At 31.7% G+C, this 27,586-nt stretch overlaps 1 protein-coding gene and 2 long non-coding RNA genes across 3 annotated transcripts; all 3 read right to left on the bottom strand.

Annotated features, from left to right (window-relative positions):
• Positions 1–2,181: 2,181 nt before the first annotated feature.
• LOC117910132 lies at positions 2,182–3,886 on the bottom strand. Its single transcript, XR_004650547.1, has 5 exons — positions 3,540–3,886; positions 3,337–3,438; positions 2,555–2,837; positions 2,373–2,453; positions 2,182–2,238 (listed from the first exon to the last, which is right to left on the bottom strand). It is a non-coding gene; the product is annotated as an uncharacterized LOC117910132 (long non-coding RNA).
• A 753-nt stretch (positions 3,887–4,639) lies between these two features.
• Positions 4,640–9,312, bottom strand: LOC117910133. Its single transcript, XR_004650548.1, has 4 exons — positions 8,706–9,312; positions 7,498–7,792; positions 5,466–5,564; positions 4,640–4,668 (listed from the first exon to the last, which is right to left on the bottom strand). It is a non-coding gene; the product is annotated as an uncharacterized LOC117910133 (long non-coding RNA).
• Positions 9,313–9,315: 3 nt separating this feature from the next.
• LOC117910127 (disease resistance protein RPV1-like) lies at positions 9,316–16,218 on the bottom strand (the record flags this gene model as incomplete). Its single annotated transcript, XM_034824186.1, has 5 exons — positions 15,627–16,218; positions 11,635–11,951; positions 10,691–11,533; positions 9,521–10,477; positions 9,316–9,357 (listed from the first exon to the last, which is right to left on the bottom strand). Coding segments are annotated over exons 2-5 (2,079 nt in total), but the record flags the coding sequence as incomplete, so codon positions are not given.
• Between the last annotated feature and the right edge of the window lie 11,368 nt (positions 16,219–27,586).

Here is a 27,586-nt window from a genome sequence, read left to right as displayed (position 1 = left end):
AGAAGAGGGTTATGAAGCTTAAGATATTTCTGCAGCTCTGTTAGCCCTAGGGATCAAGTGATTTGCTTCCCACTTTATATTATATTTTCTCTTTCTTCAAGTTTTGATGAATATGGATTTCATATATAACGTAAAAGCCAAAATCTAAGTATCTGATATAAGAAGAATATATATCTAAACTAATGTATAAAATTAGAGGTTATGCATAATGACATAATTCTTTACTTCATTCCTTAAACCATAAGGCACCCTAAATGAAATATTTATTTTCCAATTGGAGATAATATGAGCTTCAACGTGTGTGCAATCATATATGATGCTTTTCATAATGATGAATCATAAAATTCAACACATCTAATATATTTTAGACTCGGTTAACATAATTAAGAACCAAATAATGATGGAAAGGTAGCTCTATGTCTGTACTATTTCAATCAACGTATGTATAGCATTAGATAAAAGCATTATCAAGCCTAACATGGTTTTCGCAAGAACGCTATGCTAGTTACTCAAATTCTCTCTCAAGTCTATCATGTTTGTTGAGCATCTATTGTAGTGTAAACCATCTTGTAAAAATTCACCTGTTCAATGTCTCCATATGTTCACGAAATGCATTCCAAAGCTTGCTTTTTTCCCAACCTTTGAAGAAGTCTAAGATCATGGAAGTGTTTGGCATTTTTTTATGCACAAAGCTCCAATTCTACCTTGTGTTTAGCACTACAAGAACATTCAACATGGATCAGTGGGATGTTTTAATATGAACACATTAAAATTGGAGAAATCAATGAATTTAAACGTAAAATAACTTACTTTTTCAATTTTCAATCATTACAAAGCATAATGCTAAATCAATTTGATAAATATTTGTTTAGTTAAGACCTTTGTCCTGGGAATCCAACTATTTTGCCTTCTTCAATTCTATAAACATCTGTCTAGTGAACTAGGTAAATACATTTGCCTTTGGTTTCCCAATTTGGCCATGTAGAAAGTGTAAATAGTCAAATTCTCCAACTTTACCAGATAAGACAACTTTGTGTTCCTCTTCCATGTTCTTTTCATCCACTATCCTAAGCTTAGGCTACAGTTACACACCCATCAACAATAATACTCCTATGTAGAAAATTATAGCATATTACATACATACATCATATATAAAAGCAACATTATGATATCCTAGTTTGCAATTTGGACCACATAATTATCAATTCACTAAAATTAACACGATTGGCCATCCAAATTTTCATTACACTGTTTTGCTCAATGAAGAAAGAAATATAAATCGACCTTGTATATTGGAATATAAATTTGTCCTCATTCTACATATAGGTTTTCATTTGATTTTTTTTTTTTTTTTTTTTGGATTATCAAATAAAAAAACAGATTTTTTTTTTTAAATTAAAATTCTAAGAACTCCTCCACGATAATAATACTCACCTAGCATTCAAAATATAGAGGAATTGTTGCATTCCAAAAAAAAAAATCAAATATAAACATTTTCAGATTAATTTTGATGGATAATGCCATCAAACATAAACCTACTACAGCAGTTGACATTACCTCAATAAGGTCAACGTCTTCACAAGAATGAGCTTCAAGCAACGATTTGAGGGTTTTAGCAGCAGTTTTTGAGTTTACAATATGGGGATCAATAGAGCATGGTTTAGTCATACTTTTGATTGCAGATGCTAATTCCTTCAAAGCTTTTCTGGATTCCATACTCATCTTTGTGCAAGCCTCTTGAATTTTGCTTTGGATCTCTGTGGGGCCCGTGAGGATATCATAGCAAAGTGAAGTTAGTTGAGAAAGCAACTTATGCTATGATTTTTGTTAGCCAAGTTAAATCAAGTAATTTGAAGGCAATGAATTTTAGTTTGTGAGTTGAGTTTACTACTGGGATATGAGAGTGAGGGTAGCTGCTAAGAGCTTCAATGCGATAGGCGCATTGGCCAGCTAGGGATCTAATCTTTTGGTATTGTTTCTAAGGATGACGAAACCTAAAACGACCATGACCAGGCTCCCATCTTGCAAAATTCGTTTGCAAATTGAGAAATGTAAACAAGTTGTAACTTGATGTAGTCTATGAATTTAGATAATTTTGACATGAAATAGACCAATCTTTCAACTCACCAAGAATCTTTAGTGATTTTTGAAGTCAAAATACTTTGTATCCTTGAAGAATTGTTTTGCTATCCTTGGATTCTCCATCTCCTGAGACTCTAAAATATTCCCCTGAAAATCCTACAAATTCACTAACTTATAAGTCATCAAAATTAGATTAAAAAAATGTAAAAGGTATGGTTCTCTTTGGATTTATATTGAGCAATCTACACATTCATTTGGGGTGTAATGCCACATTTTTATTTTAGGCATACCTTTTAAGAAGTTCCCAAGCTTTTCAACATTGCTAGCAACCAGTTTGTAAAGATCATCACCAGCCCACATTGGGTAGATGCCTATAGATACATACAAACAATGAGGATGGTTGAGGATAGCCTGTTACGGATACCAAACTGAATGTCAATATAAACATCAGCAAACCATAATCGTATCGTACCTTCATTTTAGGGAAAGATCGTATAAATGACACTGCCGTAGCTGCATTACAAGTCGACAACTCTATCAATCAGTTAATCTTCAGGCTATTTCAAGACACTCTTGTAGCCATGGTTCTATAAGCAACCACATCTCCTTTCAACAAAAACTCCAGCACGTCCTTGCCAAAACCTCCATCAACCTTAGCTTTTAGATATTGGCATGAAAAAGAAAATATCACCAACAAATACTCTAATTAGTAGCACAAGTTGAGTAAGACTGCATGCTCAAACTCCATTTGGTATCTGGTAAAAGTAAGGAAAGGAAAAGACTAGTCAAAAGAAAGAGACATGATGCCATTAGATTAAAAAAAACATAAAACCCAATTGCCTTTTAAAACATTCTATAAACACATAATTGAATTGGTCTTCATTTATCTTATTCAATCAATTGCCACTCGGGGTATCTTCAACCACCTGAATCTTTGCATATTTGTGTTTTTAGGATTATTTCTTGCAATTTTTGCAAAACAAGTAAAAAAAAAAAAATCTTCATCTTTCAATTCAGTCAAAACCAAAAATTCTACCTCAATATGTAGAATGGTACAAGCATGTGTGTCTAAAACCTGAATGACATTCTCTGAATACTTTTTAGGTGGCAACCCCTGAACCATCCTTGTATAGTTTAATAGTATTCACATGAGGATACTGCTTTGGTTGCCTAGAAATGCCTAACAAATCAATGTAAATTTTGGAATCATATCCGATTAAGAATTAAACCCAAGTGGTTGGGGGGAATAATCACCTCATAGAGCTCATCTGATAGAAGTCCTACTTGATGAGCGTATGCAATTCTTGAATTGAAGTCACTAAAGTGATCTATTATTAGGTTTCCAATGGTGTATCCCTGAGTCCAATTAAAAGAAGATCAAATGGATTCAAATGTAATGTACAAAAGTTAAAACCATAAGGTGCAAGTCACTGGAATCATATAATTAGATTACATACTTGAATATTCATTTTTGGCTCTTTCCCTGGATCATTACCTGCAACCAAAAAATAAAGAGAAAGGAAATTTCAATTGGATGATTAGGCACCTTATTAGAAATATATGTAGTCTTTTTGGAATCCTAAAGGAAAAATGAAAGCACGGGCTCAGATGGAGCCCAATCCTGAACCATCATGACCATCTTTTCATTTCCATTTACATGTATTATTAGTTCTTCCAAGAGTTGAATTGATTAATCAATCTTAAAACTCTGTTTGGGTGTTCAAAACAAAAAGAAAATTGAACTTAAGAAATGCAAAATCTTAGGTTAAATAGTGTTTTTGTATAACTCATGAAAATATTCTCCTTTCCTAGCCATATAGAGAAGTCATGATTAACATACCATTGATATATATTTCCTGAACCACTATGGGATGATTCTGATAGTCAACTATGTAAATGGATTTTCTGAAACTTGGGGTGATTAATAAGCCACTGTGTCACAACACAAAATTGGAGGTATGAACTGTTGAATAACCATTAATAGGTTGGACTCCTGTAATTGATACAAAGATTTGGATGTTCCATTGATACAAAGCCAGTTCATTTCCAGTTGAATCCATGCAAATCAAGAATATATCAAGCACCTCCAAAAAATCTGCACAAGCAGGATGCATAAATAGATGACTACAGACAAACCAAAACAAAGAACTAAAAAAAATTGATTATTTTTTGAAACTTAAAGAAACTACTGCAGAAGAAAAATAAAATTACGCTGCACAATGTATTATCTAAAAAATAAAAATAAAGAAAGGACATGTCTTTTCATATAGAAATCAAGAAACAAATATAATTATAAAAAAGATTGATATGGAAATCCATGGATAAGGAACAAAAACCGGAAAAATAAAAAAAAATAAAAAATAAAATTACTTTCTTTTTCCTCAGTTTTTCAGCAACCAAACCATGGATATCTTATAAAGCAGCTTTTCATCCGCGAATCCATAAAAACATAAAAACATAAAAACTTCACAATCCTTCACTCATGCAAACCATACCTAATGACTGTTTGGAGAAACAGTCATTGTGTTTGGGTCATTTTCTTGCCCCATAAATTCAAGGGCCTGCTACCAGAATCAACTGTAGTCACTGCCATAAAACAAAGGAAAAATAACCATCAATCAGAATCCATTAAAAACAGGACAAAATTTGGAAAGAGAAAAAACAACCCATTAATGAATCTTCCTATTCTTAACTCTGGTTTTCTTCTCTATTTGTTAGCTAAGAAAGTATGTGGCCAATGTAATTCCTATAAACAATAGCAAGCACATGAAATTGGGAACTGTTCTATTCTACAAGATGCAAAGAAGAGGAGCTTTGTATACAAACAAGACTTACTAAAATCCACACTCCATAAAGCAAGATTTGACCAGATTTGATCCAAAATCTTTCAAAATTTCCAACAATTACAGGGCAAGCAAATTTTTTATTAATCCCTATCAATTTAAAATCTAATTACAAACATTTTTACAAATAAACTTCATAGACATAAAAATAAATAAACATTAAAAACATCCTTAAATTTTGTCTCTATTTTGGTAATACTATTTTAATAATCATATCTTGTTGAACCCATTTTATAAGAGATGTCATGTAGACAAGTTTTATAACTTGTCAAAATAGATCCAAACTAGCAAATGTTAAAAACTGGAAGAGGTTTTAGATCATCATGTAGACTAGTCATACTCATTGCAGAACAGAGCCTTGTAGTGAATAGCTTTTAGAAGCACTAATCTCATCTTTATATATATCTTGAACAACGAAAGTAATTACATAACATGACATATTTTCAAATGCTATTGCAGAAGAATCAAAGTGGAATAACTTCACTTCTATATGGTGTCCAAAATGCAGAACTATGAGAAGTTGAAGATTGAAAGACTTACAGATCAATCTATGACTTCGGACTAACAGAAACTAGGAGTCCTTTGTGTATATGTTCAGGTGAAAGATCTTCTGTGTATATGTCCTGAAGGGATCTCAAGCTGTTGAAGAAACTGAAACATGATTAGTGATGAAAGCATTCGTAGTCTGAAAATTAAAAGGCTTGGAATATGAAACTGAGATGCATCAACCTTATAAAATCTGCCAAACTTTTTTTTTTACCCCCTTTTCAAGGCCTAAGTGCAACATACACACTAGCATCCACATTACAATATAAACGTATTTCATATAATTTTATATTCTATGTTTGAAAAATGTTGGGAAAATCTCTTGAGAATAGGTTGGATGAGAACAGAAAAATGGAATGAAGAAAGCCAAATATCACCAGTGTTTCAAGATAGGAGAAAGCCAATTTTACATTCATGATGGGAGAAATGGACAACAAACAGTCCCTAAAAAAGTTATGAAAATTTCAGGAAGGAAGAGGGCTAAGAAAAATCACCCAGAGAAACGTGTGCTAGCTGGTTATTGGAAGGGAGAAACATATACTAATATCACTGGTGTTTTTCTCTAAAATCTCCCCACAATTTTGGCCTGTGTGACCATTAGTAAATGAAACACAATTTTTGAACACCAAAGAAAATTTCAATTACCCTTTTTAGTGTCTATTTAGTATTTACCCACAATTTGGTTTTGTACCTAAAGATTACGATGTATAATATTCAAACCCACTTCGCACCAATGGTCTTACCATCAGGAAGAGCCCCTGTTTTCCCTTTTGGGTGAGAGTGGCTCAAGTCTAACCTATGAAATGGGGGAAAATTGTGAACAATAGAGAGTAAACTGATCAGAATTGGGCTTTGAATTACCACTGACCTTTCCTACCAATGATATCCAATCACCACTCACCAAATTAAGCCACTTCATATTGAGGCATGGAGCAAAGCCTGATGTCACTAAGTGATTACAACATTTTTTATTTTTTTTCACACCCAAATGTCCATGTTCTTCCAGAAAAATATCCTTACCATTTTAGGTGATGTGATTAGGGAGTGGACATTAATAAAAGATCTCACCACTGCAGATCTTGTAACATGATAGAGATATGCTATTACTAGACATCAAAAATACTCTTTTTGTTCACTGATTTATACTGGAACCTTACACCAACTAAAGCTAGTTGATGTTGATTATTGGATTAGAGTGAATAAAAGAACATTTTATTCTTTTTTGTAAATGATATTAGATATTTTTTTTTAAACTACTTTATTTTCTTCTAATTTAATTGTTTGAAATTCTATACAATTTTTTATTCATGGACATAAACTCAAATAAATCACCCCGCATCTAACCCCAAATACTGAAATCTCCCCATAGTTTTGGTCTCAAGGAAGCATACTGCAATAAAAATCTCTCCATCAAAAATTCCCCCAATGGCATGCAACTCAAGTAGCCCAAGGCAATCTGAAACTTCACCAATTACCCAAACAACATACAAATCACCTGTAGTTCTACTAGGGACAAGTGATGATGGATGGCATCATTTAATTTCTCTCCATAAAAATTTCTCATTCTGAAGATCTAATAAACATTATCTTACCAGGTACGAATTATATTTGTCTTGTCTTAGAAAGAAGGAATGATGAGAAATCCATCAAAAGAAAACCCAAAGGAAATCAAACCAAAAAAGATATGAGATCCCAACATAATCATAGAATGTGGAGAAATAAAACCAAAAGATGGAGAAGAATACCCTAGAAAAAAAAAAAACCCTAAAAATTGAAACCATATGGTGAATCAGAAAAATAAAGTAAAATAAAATGAATGTTTTGGTGAATCAGAAAACTAAAAGTCATTTGGTTGAAAGAATAATGAGTGAATCAAAAAAATACCAGACTCTTCATCCACACTCCAATAATCTTCATTATTGACCACTGAGAAATAAAACCAAAAAAGTTTTGGTGACTTTCAGTCAGTGAAAAGAAGGTTGTACTGCTCATTGTTAGAAGAAAGGAAAGGGAAAGGCACGTTTACCTGCAAAATTTCTTTTCGTCTGAATACTGCTCATTGTTAGAGGAAGGGAATGGGAATGGGAATGGCATCAACACCGTGAATGGGTTTTGCAGTGGGGGTGAGCGGGAGGCACTGGTCTATATATAGTGATGTTATTGTAGCGGTGAAGGCCCGCCACTGGTGCATATATGGCAGCAGCTACCTATGTCCCGCGGTAGCAACCACTTTTCTTCCATGGCAAATGTGGCTCAAATTCTTGATTATTCTTCTTCAAATCCAGGAATTGAAGGAAAGTTCTAATGACAGAATTCGAGTCCTTGAATCAATGTGGAGAGTAAACAAAGTTAGACGAATGAGAAGGGTAAAACTGCCATTGCATTAATATGACAAGGATAAAGCTGTAATTTTAATTGGTAATCTAAATAAGTTATTTTAAAAAAATATATATTAACAAAAGAATTGCATTATAATTGAATATGGGAGCAAATTATTTATAACTCTATGCTATACAATTTATTTGAGTTTATTCTAAATAATTAAGATATTAAAAAATAATCAGGGAACTTTTTTTCAAATAAAATCATGAAAATCTTAAAAACTTAAATAATTTATCTAATTATTGAAAAATGGATACACATCAATTTAAATTTTAATGAGAGATGTAAAACTTTGACAATCGATTAAATTCTATAAGTTTGGGCTCAGAGAGTCCTTGAAAAAGTTTTTTTTTAAAAAAACATTTTGCAATGATTCATAAAAATTATTAAATGATTTATAACAATGGAAAAAAATTATCATAAAATATATTTTTATTTTAGGTTGTCTTGTTTATTCGAAATTTTATTTTATTTTTATTTCTAAAAATAAAATCTAAATGGGGTTGCACCCATAATTTATTATGCACATGCCTTAATCACAAAATACATGATAGTTAATTCATTAAAATTTTTATAAAAGACTTTCACAAAAAAAGTTATTCACAAAAAATTTTAGAACTAAAAATTAAGTGTAGGGCGTTTGACTTATTAGCTAAATAGGATATATATTTTTATTTTTTAAAATATAGATATTAAAATATATAGTGCTACACAGGCCACATATATGATAATGATGTGCTCTAAATCATGAAGTAATGAGGAAGAAAAAGGAAGATGACTTCCTAATAAATGAGCAAACTGAAGACGTATAGAGATGGTTAAATATAAATTAAGAAAGTTTTGCTGATGTACCTGCTAGTTGGTGTTTGAGTTTAAAGCTTGAGATGAATTTTGGTTATGTTCTCTCAATCTTTTATGGTGTGGTTCCTCTGCTTGGTTATGTTCTGCGCCATCAGGACTTCTCTTGATAGATTTTGTTGTTGATCTGTTGTCACCAAAATTCTCAATATTCAACAACATAGGCTTATGGTTGTCTTCATCATCTTGGGTGCCAAGAAAATCTACCGACAAGATATGGTTTTGTTGATCGTCTTGAGAGTATATAAGATGAACCCCACAACTTTTGATTTCGCCCCAATAATCATCAAATGAAGCCTGAAGGTGCATATAATGATTGGAGTGGAACTCGTCCCTAAAAGAAATCTTAGGATAGTACACTAGCAACACTTGATCTGATTCACTATCATTAATCTCGTGGCGATGGTCGATCTCTACAGAAAAGTTCTACTATAACTATAGCATATTCTTCTTCATCAAATTTCAAAGATAAGGAAAGTATTTTTGATTGATGATGAAGACAGAAAAATCCAAATCCAAGGAAGTGGTCATCTTCATACCAATTCATAGGAAGCTCTATTCTTATATGGCTTCCCATTTCTTGATGTTGTACCCACCCTGGAATTCCATTACCTCCTAGATTAATACTTCTCGATATCAAAGGAGGCTGCACAGTTAAAAGTAACATTTCCAGAGGTGGGTCAACTTAACAAACAAAGTAAATTAGAACTATTAATTGCAGAGAAAATAGGAAATTAAAATAAATATCAATTAATTCACAAGTACTTGTAATTAAAAGAGAGAAAAAAAAGTTTAAACAAAAATTGTACCTCAACTGTCTTGAACCATTTGAGGAGAAAAGACCAGAGAAGAGTAAATGGATTTGATAGAGTTCCAAAGATCGGGCAATCATGTGCATCTATTTCTCTTAGACTTGATGGAAGCTCTGGAATTTCTTCAAGCATCTTGCAGTGACTGATATTAAGGCATCTTAGATTACATAGTTGAGTAATAGCAGTAGGTATGTGACACATATTGTTTTGACTTAGATCTAAATCTTCCAGCAAGGATAGGCGCCATAAATCACTTAGGGCTACTCCATCCATCATATTCTGAGTTTCCAATAAACCAAGATTTATTAAATTTTCCATGTCCCCTGTGACTAGGTTTGGACAGTCACTAAGATGAAGTTTTTCAAGGTATTTCAACCTACAAATGCTGCTCGGAAGACTCCTCAAGTTTTCACACTTCTCTAACCACAAATAAGTGAGATGTTTTAGAAACTCAATTGATGATGGAAGCTCTTTTATACACGTTCCACTTAAATCAAGCGACTTTAAGCATTCCATATCCTCCATGATTTCCGGAAAAGTCTCCAAGTTTGAACAATCAAAGAGATTAAGTTGTTCAAGGTATTTCAACCTACAAATGTTGCTCGGAAGACTCCTCAAGTTTTCACACTTCACTAACTGCAAATTAGCGAGATGTTTTAGAAACTCAATTGATGATGGAAGCTCTTTTATACACGTTCCACTTAAATTAAGCGACTTTAAGCATTCCATATCCTCCATGATTTCCGGAAAAGTCTCCAAGTTTGAAGAACCAGAGAGATGAAGTTGTTCAAGGTATTTCAACCTACAAATGTTGCTCGGAAGACTCCTCAAGTTTTCACACTCCACTAAATGCAAATCAACGAGATGTTTTAGAAACCCAATTGATGATGGAAGCTCTTTTATACACGTTCCACTTAAATTAAGCGACTTTAAGCATTCCATATCCTCCATGATTTCCGGAAAAGTCTCAAAGTTTGAACAATGAAAGAGATTAAGTTGTTCAAGGTATTTCAACCTACAAATGTTGCTCGGAAGACTCCTCAAGTTTTCACACTTCACTAACTGCAAATTAGCGAGATGTTTTAGAAACTCAATTGATGATGGAAGCTCTTTTATACACGTTCCACTTAAATTAAGCGACTTTAAGCATTCCATATCCTCCATGATTTCCGGAAAAGTCTCCAAGTTTGAACAACCAGAGAGATGAAGTTGTTCAAGGTATTTCAACCTACAAATGCTGCTCGGAAGACTCCTCAAGTTTTCACACTCCACTAAATGCAAATCAACGAGATGTTTTAGAAACTCAATTGATGATGGAAGCTCTTTTATACACGTTCCACTTAAATAAAGCGACTTTAAGCATTCCATATCCTCCATGATTTTCGGAAAAGTCTCAAAGTTTGAACAATGAAAGAGATTAAGTTGTTCAAGGTATTTCAACCTACAAATGTTGCTCGGAAGACTCTTCAAGTTTTCACAATTCTCTAACTGCAAATAAGCGAGATGTTTTAGAAACTCAATCGATGATGGAAGCTCTTTTATACACGTTCCACTTAAATAAAGTGACTTTAAGCATTCCATATCCTCCATGATTTCCGGAAAAGTCTCCAAGTTTGAACAATCAGAGAGATTAAGTTGTTCAAGGTATTTCAACCTACAAATGCTGCTCGGAAGACTCTTCAAGTTTTCACATTCACGAATAGATAGCAATTGAAGTGAGGTGAGATGACAGATTAAGGAGGGTAATTCTTCAATAGCAGTACCATCTATATAAAGACTTTTAAGAGAGACCAAGTTTTGAATTGTACTTGGCAAGCTCCTAATCTTTTGGCACCCTCTCAAATTCAACAAAGTAAGATTCTTCAAGAAACCAATAGATGAGTCAACATTATCCAAACTTCTACAACCTTCAACATCTAGTTGCTCCAGATTTGACATATTTGAGAAGTGTGGGATTTCATTCAACTGTTGAGATTTTGATAAATTCAAGATCTTCAACTCTTCAAGATACTGCAACAAAAGAAATTAATTATTTTATTTTAGCAAATAAATTCTCATGAACTTCAAAATTAATCTAAGGGAAGACATAATATAACTAAGTTTAATACTACCTTTTTCCCTTGCCAAAGGTGTTCTATATTGCTATGCTGCAAGTTGAGTTCAATGAGGTTCTCTCCATCAAAATTTGAAGGCAAGGATTTCAAAGAGTATCCTTCCCAATGAAGATATCTTAAATAATCTGAAGGAAATTGAAAGTCTTCAGGAAGGAGGAGCTTTTGACACTGTTTTCCCATATAATTAAGAAAACCCGAACTCCAATAAATTTTTAATAATCTAAGTCTCTCCATCCTTTGAAAGCTTCAGTAGTAAATGAGATCTCTCTTGATGTACACATGTCTAGAAATATTGCTTCAACTGCTTTCGTTCCCTAAAAATTAAAAGTACATGAAGATAAATAAAGAATGAAACATATAAAACCTTAGAAAAACTATAAAGATATATAATTTCTTAAACAAAAATAATGACACTATATATCAAGTAAGTTAATGCATTTGATCCATACCATTTTTTTTCTCAATACAAGGGAAATATCCTTAGGGTCCCACAATCTGCTCCATTGCCCAGGCTCTTTAGGATGTTCATGTCGAACAATTTCTCTACCCATTTCTTCTACCAAATCATGCATCCTTATGGTATTACCAAAAAGAGTTATGAGGCACTTGTCACTAAGAACTCTTATTTCAATCTCTGCATCCTCTACTAGTCTTGTTACATCATTTTCATTCCATCCCTTGAAGAAGCACGCAATGTCAAGGAATGTTTCTTGCTCTGTCTTGTCCAATCCATCAAAGGTTATCTTAAGTACATTTTGGACTTGCATGTTGGGCTTTTTCTTTAGTTTTTGCAATGTACTTTCCCACTCAGACACACTTTTACCAAAAAGAAAAGAACCCAAAACTTCAAGAGCTAATGGTAGGCCTTTCACATAATTTACTACATGATTTGAGAGGTCTACATAGTCACTTTTAGGAATGTTTTGTTTAAAGGCATGTTGACAGAAAAGTTGAATAGATTCCTTGTAACTTAGTGCCTCAACTTTATATGGTGCATCGACTCCATGCACACGTAGACAATGTTGATTTCTAGAGGTTATGATGATTCTACTTCCAGGACCAAACCAACTATGACTTCCAGCTAAGAATTCTAATTGCTTCAAATTGTCTACATCATCAAGAATAAGAAGAACCTTTTTAGAGTGAAACCTGTTGCTTATCACATTAATCCCTTCATGAACATTACTTATTTTTTTATTTTTTCCCTTCATGACACCATTAAGAAGTTCTTGTTGTAATTTAAGTAGACTTGAGTAGTCTTTGGATCTTTCTCTAACATTTTCAAGAAAGATTCTACTCTCAAATTGATGTGAGATATTATTATATACAACTTTGGCAATTGTGGTCTTACCAATTCCACCAAGCCCATAAATCCCAATCATGCGAACATCATTTGACTCAATTTTTATCAATGATTTCAATTCTTCCAAATGAAAATTCATTCCAACTATGTTCTTGCTAACATGTAGTAAGAGCTTGGAGTTCAATTCTTTGAGGATGACATCAACAATTTCCTTGATAAGTCTTGTCTCATATCTGTCAATTACAAAGTATATATGCTAAGTTAAAATAAGTTGTAAAAAATAAAAATAAAAATGTGAAGTAAATTAGCAATACTTAGATTCTCCACTATGATTGAACTAGTGGCTAATCAAATGTGAACCCCTAACCCCCCCCCCCCCCCCCCCCCCCCACCCAAACCCCTTACTAAAAAAAAAGGAAAAAAAATCACCCAATTTACTAATTTAAGTACTTTTTCAGTTTGTGAAGTATAATGCTAATTGAAAAAAAAAGAAGCAAAAAGGGAAACAAAACTTTCCCCACTTGAGGAAGAGGAAGGGGCGTAATTTTCTTTCTATACTATTTTCTATGCTATTCAAATATAAGGAAATAATTTTTTTTTCTCTTAGCCATAGTAAAAAGTTAGGCTTCTCGGGTTTTTATGAAAATTTGTTAATAATTTCATTCATTATGACATTTTTTTTTTGTAAAGAAAAAAAAAAGGAAAAAAATAGTATGATATCTAACAAATGGGTAGCTAGAAAACCAATATATTAATTCCATGCTAACACAATAGGAATATGAAAGTATTATGCTTATCAGAAGAAGGAGATCAACAGGAGAAACTAATTGTGACTTTCTTTTCGAGTAATAGATAATTTTTAAGATCACAAAATAAAATTAAGATTACAAAGAAGAGGGGAAAAAAAACATTATCAGTATGAGGAAATGCTAAATTGAATAGAATTTTCAATTAAAGTGAGCATGAATTTCATGAGCTTAACACGCATGAAATAACACTTCAAATTTTTTGTGGAAGTTGTGATGATGGTTCTAATGATTTTGTTTTTCAGTTATTTATCTCCATATATATATATATATATATATATATATATGATATAATAGAAGAAAGAGAGTAGCAATTCAAAAGTAAATATTCCTTGAGAAAAATTGGGATAAGGTATAATGAGATAAAATATTTGAAAAAATTATAATTATTTTTTCACTTTTTTATTTGGAAAGATTAAAATATATTTCGTTTTATAGAAAAAGATTAATTACTATTATTTTTTATAAAGACTAAAACAAATTTATTTGAACTTTTCATAATTTTCAAAGAAATAATTAATGTAATATAATGTATGTTATTTCAATTTCAAAAATTATAAAAAAGAAAAAATAATCCAATATTTTCTCATTTCATTTGTAATAAAAAAAAGATATAATAAAATAATTTTAAATTTATATATATATATATATATATATATATATATTTAAATTATTTACCTGTTCTTTATAAAATTAATAAAGTTATAAAAGACTGAAATTTATATATATTTTTTTCATCGATAATTTTTCTATTTTTTTATTATTAAAGTTGGTTTGGGCATATTAATACTTTAGTATTTTTTTTCAATTCTACTTTATTTTTATATTTTATTATTAACAAAATAAATTTTTTAGCGATAACTATTTTTTAATTTTAATTTAATTTATTTTTATTTTTATAATTTACTTTTATTAATAAAAATCTTCAATATTATTGATAGTAGTCAATGAACTCTTTGTTAAACTTTAATATGAAAAGACATGAAATGATAATGATGAGTCGTTGGATTATTATTATAAAAAGTGTCAATCTAATATTAAATACTCTGAATCCTTAAGGATGATTTTTCTAGCTTGAGGTGATCTATTCCCAATAAAAATTAAATCCTATTAGTTTTCAAAGAAAATTAAAAAAGAAAAACAATTCATCCATGTCATCACCTAAAACAACGATATCAAAATTGTCAAAATAAAAAACAACATTATCATCAAATAAATTTAAGATTCATTGGAAACCAAATAAAAAATAGCAGTTTTAATATCTAATTATCAATTAAATTCAAAAAATAAAATATATTTTAATCTTTTTAGATTGAAAAAAAAAAAAACCAAAGAAGCTATATTCACCTCGCCCCAGTATTTTCTTTTTCTAATACTATATTTTGTTACAAGAAAGTATTATGATTTCTTGTGTTTGATTTACTAAAAAAAATTCCAAAAAAAACTAACATAATTAAAATTAGTTAAAAACATATACAATTTCATATTATTTCATATTAATATAAAATAAAAAAAACAATTGAGATGAGTTTCTGGAAGCATATCAAATTTATTTGTTGTCTTGAAATCTATTTTTATTTTCTTCAATTTTTTATTTTTTATTTTTCCCTTGATTTTCCCTTACATTTTTAAAGAATCAAATAAATGTTAAAAAAAAATTCAATGTAATTTTTTTGAAAAGTAGTTTGGATAAAAAAAAATTCAGAATTTCTTTTTTTTTTTTTTTGGGTAAAGTTGGATGTACTATATGTGAAAGTTATAATTCATAAGGTTTAATTAAATTTTATAACAACTTGGCCTAAGTTCTATAAGTAGATAAAGGTCAACCCAGATTGAAAGAGAAAATGTTGCAATGAAAGATAAGAGGAAATTATAGTTACTGATATTTTTGTAGATCATATCCAGCAAGATTGCCAACTTTTGCCAAGGCACTTCTCCACTTTTGAATCTTCTCCCTTTTCTCCTCATCTGCTTCCTTTTCGTGATCAACAAATGCCTTTTCATAACTCCCGCTTTGCTTCCGCACATGGGATGGATCCACATGATAGAAAATTGGTAGAATCAGTCGCCCCTCGGTTGCCCCACACTCACTGATCTTCACGAGTTCATCTAGACACCACCTAGAGGCAGCATAGTTTTCCGAAAAAATGATCACAAAAATCTTTGATTCTTCAATAGCTTTCAGCAGGTCAGATGCAATTACTCCTCCTCTCTTCAGTTCTTCATCATCTCTAAAGGTGCGAATTCCATAGGAAATCAAAGCCTCATAAAGATGATCTGTGAAACCATGGCGGGTGTCTTCTCCTCTGAAACTCAATAAGAAGAAGAAGAAGAAGAAGAAGAAGAAGGAGAATAAGAGATGATCTGGGTGTTTGTGGAAGTCATGGTTGTTTTCTTCCCCTCTTTCTGTGTCACAACTAGAAGAGATTTCGAAGCTTGATTGCTCTTCAGGCTAGGAGGCAGGGGTAGCTTAGCATTTAAGCTATTTCTTGAGAAAAGTTCGGGGAGGTGAATAGGGAAGAAGGAAGGAGGAAGGAAAGTGGGCTGAAATTTCAAGGAAGAAAGGGAGTATTGACTCTATTGAGAGTCAACAGATATCATTAGATATTTCATAATATATGCATCAATTGCATAATTAATGAAAATTTTAATTATTTGGTTTTTCTCCCAAACTATTGGTACCAAAAAAAAATACCATGGAGGAAAATATCTTTCAAAAATGATTTTCTTATATTTGTTTTGACATAAAAATTATCCAAAAAAATTAAATATAAATAAAATTACTTAAAATTTTATAAAATTTTAAATTATTTAATTTTTATATAAAAAGGAAAAAAAAAAGTGAAGTGAACTTTTATATAAAAATAATTTATTAATTTTAAATCTATTTTCTATCTTCTTTCAATTTTTCTTTCCTTTTATTTTTCATCTCAATTTTTTTTCGATCATTTTTTCTTTCAAAATTTTCAAGAACTGAGCATACAATAAGAATCCATAGGAAAGGATAAAAATTTTAATTTCCACAAAAGTATTAGTAGTTGTTTATGATCAAAAATTAATTAAGAAAACAATAATCCACTTATTAAAATTGCTTTTATTAGAAAAATATATATGACATAACTTGTGATGTTCAATAATAATATACAAAATTTAAAAATATATGTTATTGTAGACCCCAAAATTTGTCCCAATTTTATTTTTACATTAATTTTGAGCACAATTTTAAATCTCGATTATATGTGTTATTTTAGGCCCATTCACCCTTTAATTTTTAGTTTTCATTATTTTGTAAATTATTTTATTTTATTTTTTATTTTTTATTTTTACTTATTAATTTTACTTGTTATTATTATTATTATATTATATTATATTTTTATATTTTTATTTTTCTCTCTCATCTCTCTTCCTTTTTCTCTTCCACCTACCCTACCCACCCACTTCTTCTCTCTCCTCCCCTACTCTCACCACTGGCCACTTTTCATTTTTCCCCAAAAATTTTTTTTCCCTCCTCCTTTCCCCTTACCGAGACACGGTAGAACCCGCACGCGGAATTTTTTTCTTTTGGGCCACCGGAAGAGTTTTTCTAGGGAGTTTTTTTTCTTTCTTTGGCGGCTACTCTTTTTGAAGACGGAGGGAACGGACCCATTTTTTTTTTCTGTTCTTCCTCCATTCCTCTTTTTCTTCCCACAGCCAGCCCCCAATTTTTTCTTTCCTTCCTCCTCCATTCTCCATTTTTTTTTCTTTTTTAGTTTTTCTCCTCCTGTTTTCCCAAGAGAGCCGACCCCCATTTTTATTTTTTATTTTTTATTTTTCCTTTTTCTTCTTCCCCCAAAAACACCCAACAGTCAGCTCCCCCATTTCTCTTCCATTTTTATTTTTTATTTTATTATTTTTATTTCAGCTTATTTTATTTTATTTTATTTTATTTGTGATTCCCAAAAAAAACATCCACTACTACCGGCAAGATCACCGGCTGGGCGCCGTCGGCCGGCGACCTCCTCCCTTTTCTCTCTTTATCTCACTTCCCGTATCACTCATTTTCCATTATTATTATTATTATTATTATTATCATTATTATTATTATTATTGTTATTGTTATTATTATTATTGTTATTGTTATTGTTGTTATTTTATTTTATTTTAATAGTAATTGTTGTTTGTGAAATTTGAATTGTTGAATTAATATGAAATTTGAGGTTAATTTGTTGTTGGTAGATTAATACGTAATTTGATTTAATTTATTGTTAGTGAATTAATTTGAAATTTGTTAATTTGGGTTTGTGGGCATATTGTATTTGGTGATTGATTTGGGGATATTTGGATTATATCAATTGCATATTGTTTATTTAGACTTGGACCTATTGTTAAGTTGTTATTTGTTTGAGCTTATTGGATTGGACTTGAAATATTATTTCTCTTGACCATGTATTTTTTTTATATGGGCTCATTAACTGATATGAATTTTGGGGCTCATAATATGGGTGAGATTTGTTGGATTATTTGAATATTTGATATGGGCTTGGCCAATTTGAATTGTTTAATTTGGACATGGGACAATTGTGCTGTATATTAAACTAGACTTAGATTATAAAATATTAAATTTAGGTCTAGTAGAATTTATTTTAATTTATCCAATTTTAGGTTTGGTTGATTGTGTTTGTATTTTTTGTTATTAATTTAGATGTTCTAGGTTAAGACATATAGTAATTTGGGCTCATTTTAATTGGTGAAATTTAATGTTTGAATATCCATTGTGAATTTTATACATTTTTAGATATTTACATTTGTGTCATTTTTGTTTTTGCATGGACCCATTCTGCAATCTTGTTGGCTGAGTACGAATTGATGACTCGTGGAGCTTGTTGTAAGTTTATTTGGGTATATATTTTATTTCCCACTTTTATTTGGTTTTATTTTTATTAGTTTTTGTAAATATTTGTTTGTATATATTTATTGAGTGTATACAGAATTGAACATCGAACAAACTAGAAATTTTGTTTAAATGAGAAGAAGAATTCAGTAAATGTATTTTGATAAAACAATAATTTTAAAATATTATTTTTAATAAAAGAAAGTTTTTTTTTTCATTTATAAAAATTCAGAAAAATGCATTTAGAAAAATCCAAAAGAATTGTTTTTAATAGAATTTGAAAAATTGTTTTTAATAACATTGTCCAAAAATTTCTTTGTTTAACAAAAATTGTCCAAATTTTTTTTTGTAAATAAAATTGTTCGAAAAATTAATTTTTAATAAAATTATCTAAAAATATTTTTTTCCAAATGAATTCTTTTTCCTTAATTAAAATGGGATTAAAAGTATTTTTCAGAAATAGAGAATTTAAATCTTTGTTTTCTTTTTAATTAAAATTTCTTTTGCAAATAAAGTTATCTCATTTTAAATAATTTATAAAAATCACTCTTTTAAATGAAAATGAATCTAAATACTTTTGTAAATAAAATTGTAAAAATTCATTATTTTATAGTAAAAGCAAGTAAAAATAATTTTTGTGCCTAAATTGAAATTTTGTAATAAATTCTTTTGATACAATAAGTGTAAATAACTTTTTTTGAACATTGAATATAACTGAAATTGAGAAAATAAATTGATTCTTTTTTATAAGTAAATAAATGGAAATCATTAATTCAAAATCGTTTTTAATAAAATCCTTTGAAATTTCTTTAAAACTTTTTTTAATATATTTTATTTATTTAATTCAATCAATCATTTTGCATAATTCTCTTATTATTTATTTTGTGTATTTTTGTAATTAGATTTCATCATTGTTTTTGTGCATATTAATTTTCACCATGACTTGTATATTGATTATTTTTCTTGGTATCCATAATTAATTAATTAATTACCATAATTTCCTCAATTCGTTTAGTACAGGCCGTACGTATACGGGCTTAGAGGGGTGCTACAGCTCACCACCGTACTTTTCCAATGAGTAACCGGACCCAAACTCGGTTTTTCATAGACCCGTTTTCTCTTTCAGGAGTCACACTTAGGGTTTTTTTTTCTTATTTTGTTTTTCCCTTTAAAAATAAAACAAAAATAAATGGCGACTCCAAGTCTTTTTCTAAAAATCAAATTTTCACCAAGCAAAATAAAAAAAGCGAGTTTTCGCCATTGAGTGGGAACGCATCGAGCAAAATGTGGGGTTCACAAAATGGCGACTCCACTAGGGATTTTTAGAGGGTCAAACTTGAACTCGAGTTGAGGGGAATGTGGCGTTTGATTGGTTGATCAATGGATACCCCTCTCTATGTGTCTTGGTATGATTGTTTATTGATTACACGTTGAGAGCTTTGATATGTTTGTTTGTAATATATGTTTGGCTATTATGTTCATTTGTGATGTTGACATGTTGATTACATCGATTGATTCTCTTGCCTACTTTAGCATAGTGACTCTTCTTGTTATATGATTATTTTGCTTTCTTGGACATGTATATTCTCATTTTTGTATATCTCATTCATCTTGGCATGATTGATTCTATTCGTTGTATATTATCTTGTTTATCTCGACATATTGTCTATTCTTGTTATATTCCTATCTTGCTTATCATATTTTTGCCTAGCTTGTGTGTAGATATGAGTGATATACCTATTCTTTGCATGACTGCTTGGTGCATGACTGCTCTTCTTCCGTGTGATGCATGTATTGTTTGTTTGTGTGGGATACACATTTATCCCCTTACCTCTAACTCCCTAGTCTCGGTTGACCCTATCTTCCTTGATCTCGTATTTGATATGAGACTTTTTGCTTTGTTTGCTCTTCGATCGAGCTAGTGATTAGGAGTAGGGTCTAGCAACGGGCTATATCGATGTTTGGGAGCATTCTGGAGAAGGCCGACACGTTGATGCTGATGGGAGTCCGATCTTTGAAGACCTATATAACCCAAAGCTAGGTTTCATGGATATTTGTGTGATCAAAGTCTAGTTAATAAAATAGAGGGTGTAATCCATATTAAAAAGGTGGGGAGGTAAGTGGCTTCCAGTGACTTTCCTAAACAATTTTAATCTTGGTAGGTAGATAGATAGGAAGAAAAGATGCTGAAATTTATGGGGGAAAATAGGAAAAAAAGTGTGATTCTTCTCTCTCCTAATCTTTTAGACATTCAACAATAGTGGGTTATACAGAGAGATGAAGTCGAAATGAAAGAAGCCTTGGGATGGTAGGTGTGTCAGCAACATGAAATTTCCATATATTTATGTATTTTAGAGGGTTCTTGTTTTGTTATTTTTTTATTTATTCAAATATGTGTATGAAAGCATACATTTTTCTTTTAGATTTTTAATTTTTAAATAAAATTTAAAAGAATAGCCCAAGTGGGGAGACCCACAATTCCAAACAAAGTGCATGTGCATAGGATCAAACCCAACAGTCCAGCCCACATCCTTTGACTTTGGATAAAAAGACAATTTAGCATCCTAATCAAAACTCGTGCAACGTGGGTTGCAAACCGCGTGAAACAAGGGCAACCACGCGTTTTGCAAACTGCATGAAACTAGGGCAGCGTTTGTCATGGAGCATGCCGATGCAAGGATAAACCTAAAATTCAGAAAATATGGACAAAAAAATCCAATTTTTCGACAATATTAAAGTAAGTTAATTTTTCATGAAGTATAATAAAATTAAATAATTTTGATAAGCTAAGACTATATTTATTTTAGGTTAAGATTAAATAGAAATAATTTATTAGAAACTATTTTTGAATAATATTAACTATTTTTTTTTAATGTGCTTATCTTTGTTTTTGTATTTTTATTTTTGACACAAACTTACCTTTCTTCGTTTATTTATTTATTTAATTAGAATTAATTTTTTTGTATAACTTTTTTCATAATAGTTGATTTTTATTATATTAATTAATAGACATGTTTTGACATGCATAAATATATTTGTTTATTTCTCTATCTAAATATAAAATAATATCATGTATTTCAATGTAATTATATTTTTCCCACCTTTTTTAATTATTTTTCCCAAAATAATTATTAAAAAACCCTTATTATATTGATTTTATATATCAATGTTTTTTAGGAAAAGTCCCTCTTCCATGTTGTCATTGTCTAACTATTTAACTAATTACAGATATTATCATATTTTTAATTCTTTTAATTAATTTTTATAATATTTATAATATTTATATAGCAAGATGCCTGTGGACCCTGCATTTCTGCTCATGCGTTTTCCACTCGATGGCGAGCTCAATTTTTATTTGAAAATGATTTTATTTATTAAAAAAAATGACTTGGAGTCGCCACTTATTTTTGTTTTATTTTTAAAAGGGTAAACAAAATAAGAAAGAAAACCGTAAGTGTGACTCCTTATTTTGGAAAAGATAGTCTTTGAAAAAAATCGAATCGGGCTCGGAGGTCAGGTTACTTATCGGGAAGGTATGGTAAAGACCGTAGTATCCCTCTAAATCCTTAAAGTCAGGTCTCTACTAATAGAATGAAGCTGATGTGACAATTGATGTGGAAATCAATGAATACTCAGGGTGATCATGCACATGGGGGAATCAAAACACTCAATAAAGAACGACTGAAGTGAGAACGGGGCATACTTGGGCATCAATCGATCAATGCGCTATCAAGAAAGAGGGTTAGTACACAATTGAAAGAATAATCTCATGCATGTCATAGAGCAGAATGAATCAATCATGTGTGATAATCAAATCAATCATAAAATCACTTATGTAGGGCCCCCACCAAAGCCCGTTTATTTTGCATGAATTAATGTCACAGATTCCATTATTCTGGAATTATTAAAAATTCATTCAAGCTTATTAAAATCAAGAGGAACAGAAGATTGTTTGAAAACCAGAGTGGAATTAAAACTATTTGAGAGAAAATTGGATTCTTGAAATTTATTTGAAAAATTGGAGTCTCGAAGATTACTTAAAAATTGGAGTTTCAGAGTTTATTTGAAGATCAGACTTTTAGAAATTAAATGTGAGAATGAGAATTTTAGAAATTAAATTTGAAAGAGATTGGAATTTTGAAAATGATTCGAGAGTTCGGGATTTAAACAATAAAAAAATAAATTGTGAAAATTGGGACCTTGGAAGTTAAATTTTGAAAGAAATCGGGATTGAAAGTTATCTGAGAAGCAGAAACTATAGAAATTGAATTATAAAAATTGAAAATCTTGGAAATCATTCGAAGGCAGGATTTTTAGAAATAATGAATAAAATAATAGTGATAATGATAATAATAAGTAACAGGATAAATACGAGAATTGGAGCATGGGAAATTGAAAATTAAGTTCGAAAATTGGAGAATTGGAATTTCAGAGAACTAAATTTGGAAATCGGAATTTTGAGGAACTACTTAAAGACGGAATTTTGAATAAATGAATAAGTGAATAAATGGATGGAATAATGATGACGAAGTAATAAGGATTGGATAAATAATTGCGTAAGTTAGGGGTTTCGGAGATTGGAAATTGGACTTAGGGATTGGAAATTTGATGAATCACTTAGGGATGGAATTTTAAATGAATGAACATCCGAACAAATAAATGAGTAAAATAATGAAAATAATAATGATTGGATAAATAATCACGAAGACGGGAATTTTGGAAATTGGAAGTTGAATTTAGATATTTGGAAATTTGAAGAATTATTTAGAGAGGGGATTTTAAATAAGTGGATAAGTGGATGAGTGAATAAGTAAATGAATGGAATAATAATGATGGCGAGATAATAAAGATCAGGTAAATAATTGCGAAAGACGGAATTTTTAGAGATTGGAGATTAAACTTAGAAATTGAAAATTTAAGAAATTATTTAGAGATGAGATCTTTGGTATATGAATAACTGAATAAATAAATGGATGAGATAACATTAATAACGAAAATAATCATTAAACAGCGGTATATGAACGGTGGAGTTTTTTAGATTGGAAATTAAATTTGGAAGTCGGGTCCTGAAGAATTAAACTTTAATTATTGGAATAAATAAATAAATATGGAATAATAATGCTAATTAACGAAAATAATATTTAAACGAATAAAAAATGAGTAGTGAAATTTTTGAGATTGAAAATTAAATTAGGACATTGGATTTTTGAAGGATTGGACTTTAAATAAATAAATAAATATGGGATAGTAATACTAATTAACGAAAATAACATTTAAACGAATAAGAAAAAATATTGGAATTTTTAGGATTGAAAATTAAATTTGAAAGTCAGGTTTTTGAAAAATTGCTTAAGGACCTAAGTTTTGAAAATATAATTTAGTTTGGAATGTGGAAGATTCATTGAGACCAACATAATCTAATTATATAAGTGATTCATGCCCAGTCGGGTATTTTAATCAAAAACATTTATAAATCCTATGACCTCATATTGGCGTAGCAAAACTACTATAGTATAGCAGCTCTAGGGTCGAACTCTGGGATGGGTTTTCACTCTACCAGTGATATTAATTCAAAGCTGAATTGGTGCCTTTTCATTTCAAGGTTAGCTTTGAAAGAAAACATAAACTTTGGTGGAAAAAGGATTGGTTTTAAGCTAACCAAAAATAGTAACTGATTTTACTTACAAAGAAAAATGTTTCTTGGAGTTTCAAATCACTAGGCTCAGATTCCTCATACAAAAAGGGAGTTCCGATCACTTGTTTCTTTTCCTCACATTAGAGAATTAACATATAGTTCCTTCTCCAACCGGTGTTGTACAGATGCTTCCCCTTTAATGGGTTTAAACAATAAATCCCTTTCACTGATGCACCTTGTAATGGCTCATGCCTCTCACCTAGCATTTGCCATTCAAGGTGATCTTTAACCTTGGATTACCCGTCAAAAGCTCGCAAGAGATAACTAATGGATGTCTCCTTGGAGTCCAAAAGCTTACCAAGTGTTGGCAATTCTAGAAAATCCTACCTTCAAGTCACCTCCCAGAGGCTCGCAAGGGGTAAACTAGTGAATCTCCATGGACGGAGATCACTTGCCTTACCAAGTGTTGGCCCAGGTGATTTAAAGGCATTTTAAGTTAACTAAAAAGATAAAAACCATTAACGGGTCACACTTTCTCTTCATTAAAAACTAAAACAACAAAACTTCCAATTTATGCATGAGGAAACTTACCCGACTTTCTTCACTCCAAGAGACGAAGAGCCTAGCCTCTCATCCTCTGAGGAAAAATCCTCAGAGTTTGATTGGCTAGAAAGAAAAAGAACGAGAAAACAAAAATATTAAGGAAAAACAGAGCAAGTGCTCCGTTCGTTGATTCTATATATGATATCTATATATGATGGATCTCCTGGAAAAAGCTCCCCGAGAGTCCCCTTTTTAGTGTTTACAAGAGAGTTTATATAGGAAGGTAATTTACCCTTCCTTGGATACTTCCTAGCTAAGGAATTACATGAGTGGCTGAATACAAGGAGAAAATGGAAATTTCTACAAAAATATCTGAAGAAAAGATCTAAAAGATTCGGTCTCAAATATTGGGAAACTTCAGGAGAAATTCCACAGCACTGTGCAAAATGGCTGCAAAATCATTTTGCAGCAAAAGGGTGATTTCGCAGCCGTGCAAAATTCTTCCTTCAACTTGGAGTGATTGGCTTCCAATGGCTGTAACTCCTTCATTTCAACTCAGAATCGTGCACTGTTTGAAGCATTGGATTGTTGACTTCCTGAGCTTTGAAATGGTATATAGCATGTAAAAAATGGACTTCGGGAAGTGCTCCAAAAGTGCGAAGGAAGACTGCAGCTGCTGTCCTCTGTTTTCTTCACTCTGTTTTCCTCTTTTTTTTCCTCTTTGCTTCTCTCCTTTACTTGGCTTGTCTTAATGATCTAAAAAGCTGTCAAAACACTAAAACTAGCCACAAATATGATTAGAAGTCATTGCTAGGTCCTTAACATGCCAATTGGAATAAAAATGGAGAACTACTACACAAAAGTGCTTAAAACATAATGAATTAAAGGCGCAAAATGACACTTTTTGGGTAGTAATCAATAAGAATTTTCACATAGGATGATTAAGCGCAACTAAGGAAGAGAAGATAAGATACGAATTATTTTAAGTTTTGAAAAGGATATTCAACCTTAATAATTTGTCTTTTAATTATCTTTAAGTTGAGTTAACTAAATTAGTAAAAATAAAATAAGATAAAAATAAAAATGAATGAATAAATTAATAAATTACTAAGATTAGAGGTTTAAAAACTTATTTAGAAATGAAGTAGCCAAATGGGCTATCCTGAAATAGACATGGGCCATGAGAATGATTGGCTTGAGGAGCAATGAAGCCCTTCATCAGCAACTTTGGGCTTGGGCTCCAACTTAAACCCATACCCGTCACCATGAGCAAGCCCAAGGCTCCATCACCCTCACAGCCCACCTAAACTCACCCATAATCTCTTCGTTCAAATTCGCCGGAAACGGCAATGGAACTTTGACGACTTGGCCACTAGCGCAGTAGACGTAGGCGTGGATGGACTTCTTGATGGCACTGCTTCTATGGCGACTTTGACTAAGAACAGGTCGTTAGCCAACAGTAGCTCTGAAACCGCCGAACTGCAGCAACCCTCGGAACACCGTCGACTTCTTGTTGCTTTTATCATCATGGCCGCCGCCGCCGCCTGCATCGTCATATCCGCCATGAACTTTATGTTGCCACAACTATGCCTTCCAAACACGAAGTCTTTAACACGACGGAAGAACCCAAGCTTAGCCCTTAGACAACTTGTGAAGACCTCCTTGCTTTTCAAGCTACTAGCAGTGATCTTTGGACATCTAACCATTTGATTAATGATATTGCTACTCTTACCATCGACACCCACGTCCTTATTCTCAACCGATTTATAAGCATGAGTTAAGAACACACACCAACGCGGCATCATTTCCAAAGATGTTCTCATAAATTTTGAAAGAAAGAAAGTGCCTCCAAGGAACAGCTGAAGAGAGCCTCCTGAGAGAGAATTCAATAAGAATAGAGGTGGGGGATGAGAGGAATAGGTACCCTTGCTGACGCCGGAGCAGCTTAGAAAGACCCGTTGGGCGTTCTCGTTCTTGGGATTGCGGCGGAGACAGAGATAGCTGGGGAAGAGAAGTGATGGTGTAAGGTCCAGTAAAGGTGGTAGCATGCATGGATTAAGAAAATGGGTATGGATGAGAGAGAGGTTTAGAGAGAGAAATGGGTGTAGGTGTGTAGTTAAATGGAGAGTGAGGGGTGAGTGGTTTGGTAGCGAAATTGAGGTGCGGTAGGTATGAAAGATGATGGGCGCTAGTGGTTTTGGATAGGATTACGGGTAGTGTAAGAAATGGGTGAGAGAAGTTTTGATGGGTGTGAAGGGAATGGATATGAAGATAAGAGGCATGGTGGTGATACAGGTGATATAGGGTACGTGTGCATGGGACCTTATGGAAGGTGGGTATGGAGGTGGGCAGTGGGTACGTGGTGAGTATGAAAGCATGAGTTGAAGACGTGGAGAGTTAGAGAGAGAAGTGGGTGTGGGGACCGGTTGGTGGAATGGGTATGGCACTTTTCAGAAGCTTTCTTAAGACATCTTCTTTGTGCAAAAGGGGGAGCTTCCGTGAATGGTACTCAAAGATTCAATGCATGAGACAGTGCTTTATTACCACCTGAATTGAAACCGATTGAATTTCTTGCTCATGTTATACTGTTTGCCAAGAGAATGAGATACTCTTTGAGCACGGAGAGGCGCTAAAACTCTCTGAAAATAAATTTTCCATTAACAAAGGCTATTAAGAATCAAAGGACTTCAAGACCTCATTGGGACTTTTCTTAGAGAAAAGGGATGTGACAATTTCATTGAGCGCCTTGACCCAGATGTCTAGTATGAAGTGCGGCACCCAACATTTCAAAA

This window comes from Vitis riparia, unplaced genomic scaffold (genome assembly GCF_004353265.1).
Source record: "Vitis riparia cultivar Riparia Gloire de Montpellier isolate 1030 unplaced genomic scaffold, EGFV_Vit.rip_1.0 scaffold615_pilon_pilon, whole genome shotgun sequence".
Taxonomy (NCBI): Eukaryota; Viridiplantae; Streptophyta; class Magnoliopsida; order Vitales; family Vitaceae; genus Vitis; species Vitis riparia.
The sequence above is the reverse complement of the archived record's forward strand: the minus strand, read 5'-3'. Positions and strand labels throughout refer to the sequence as shown.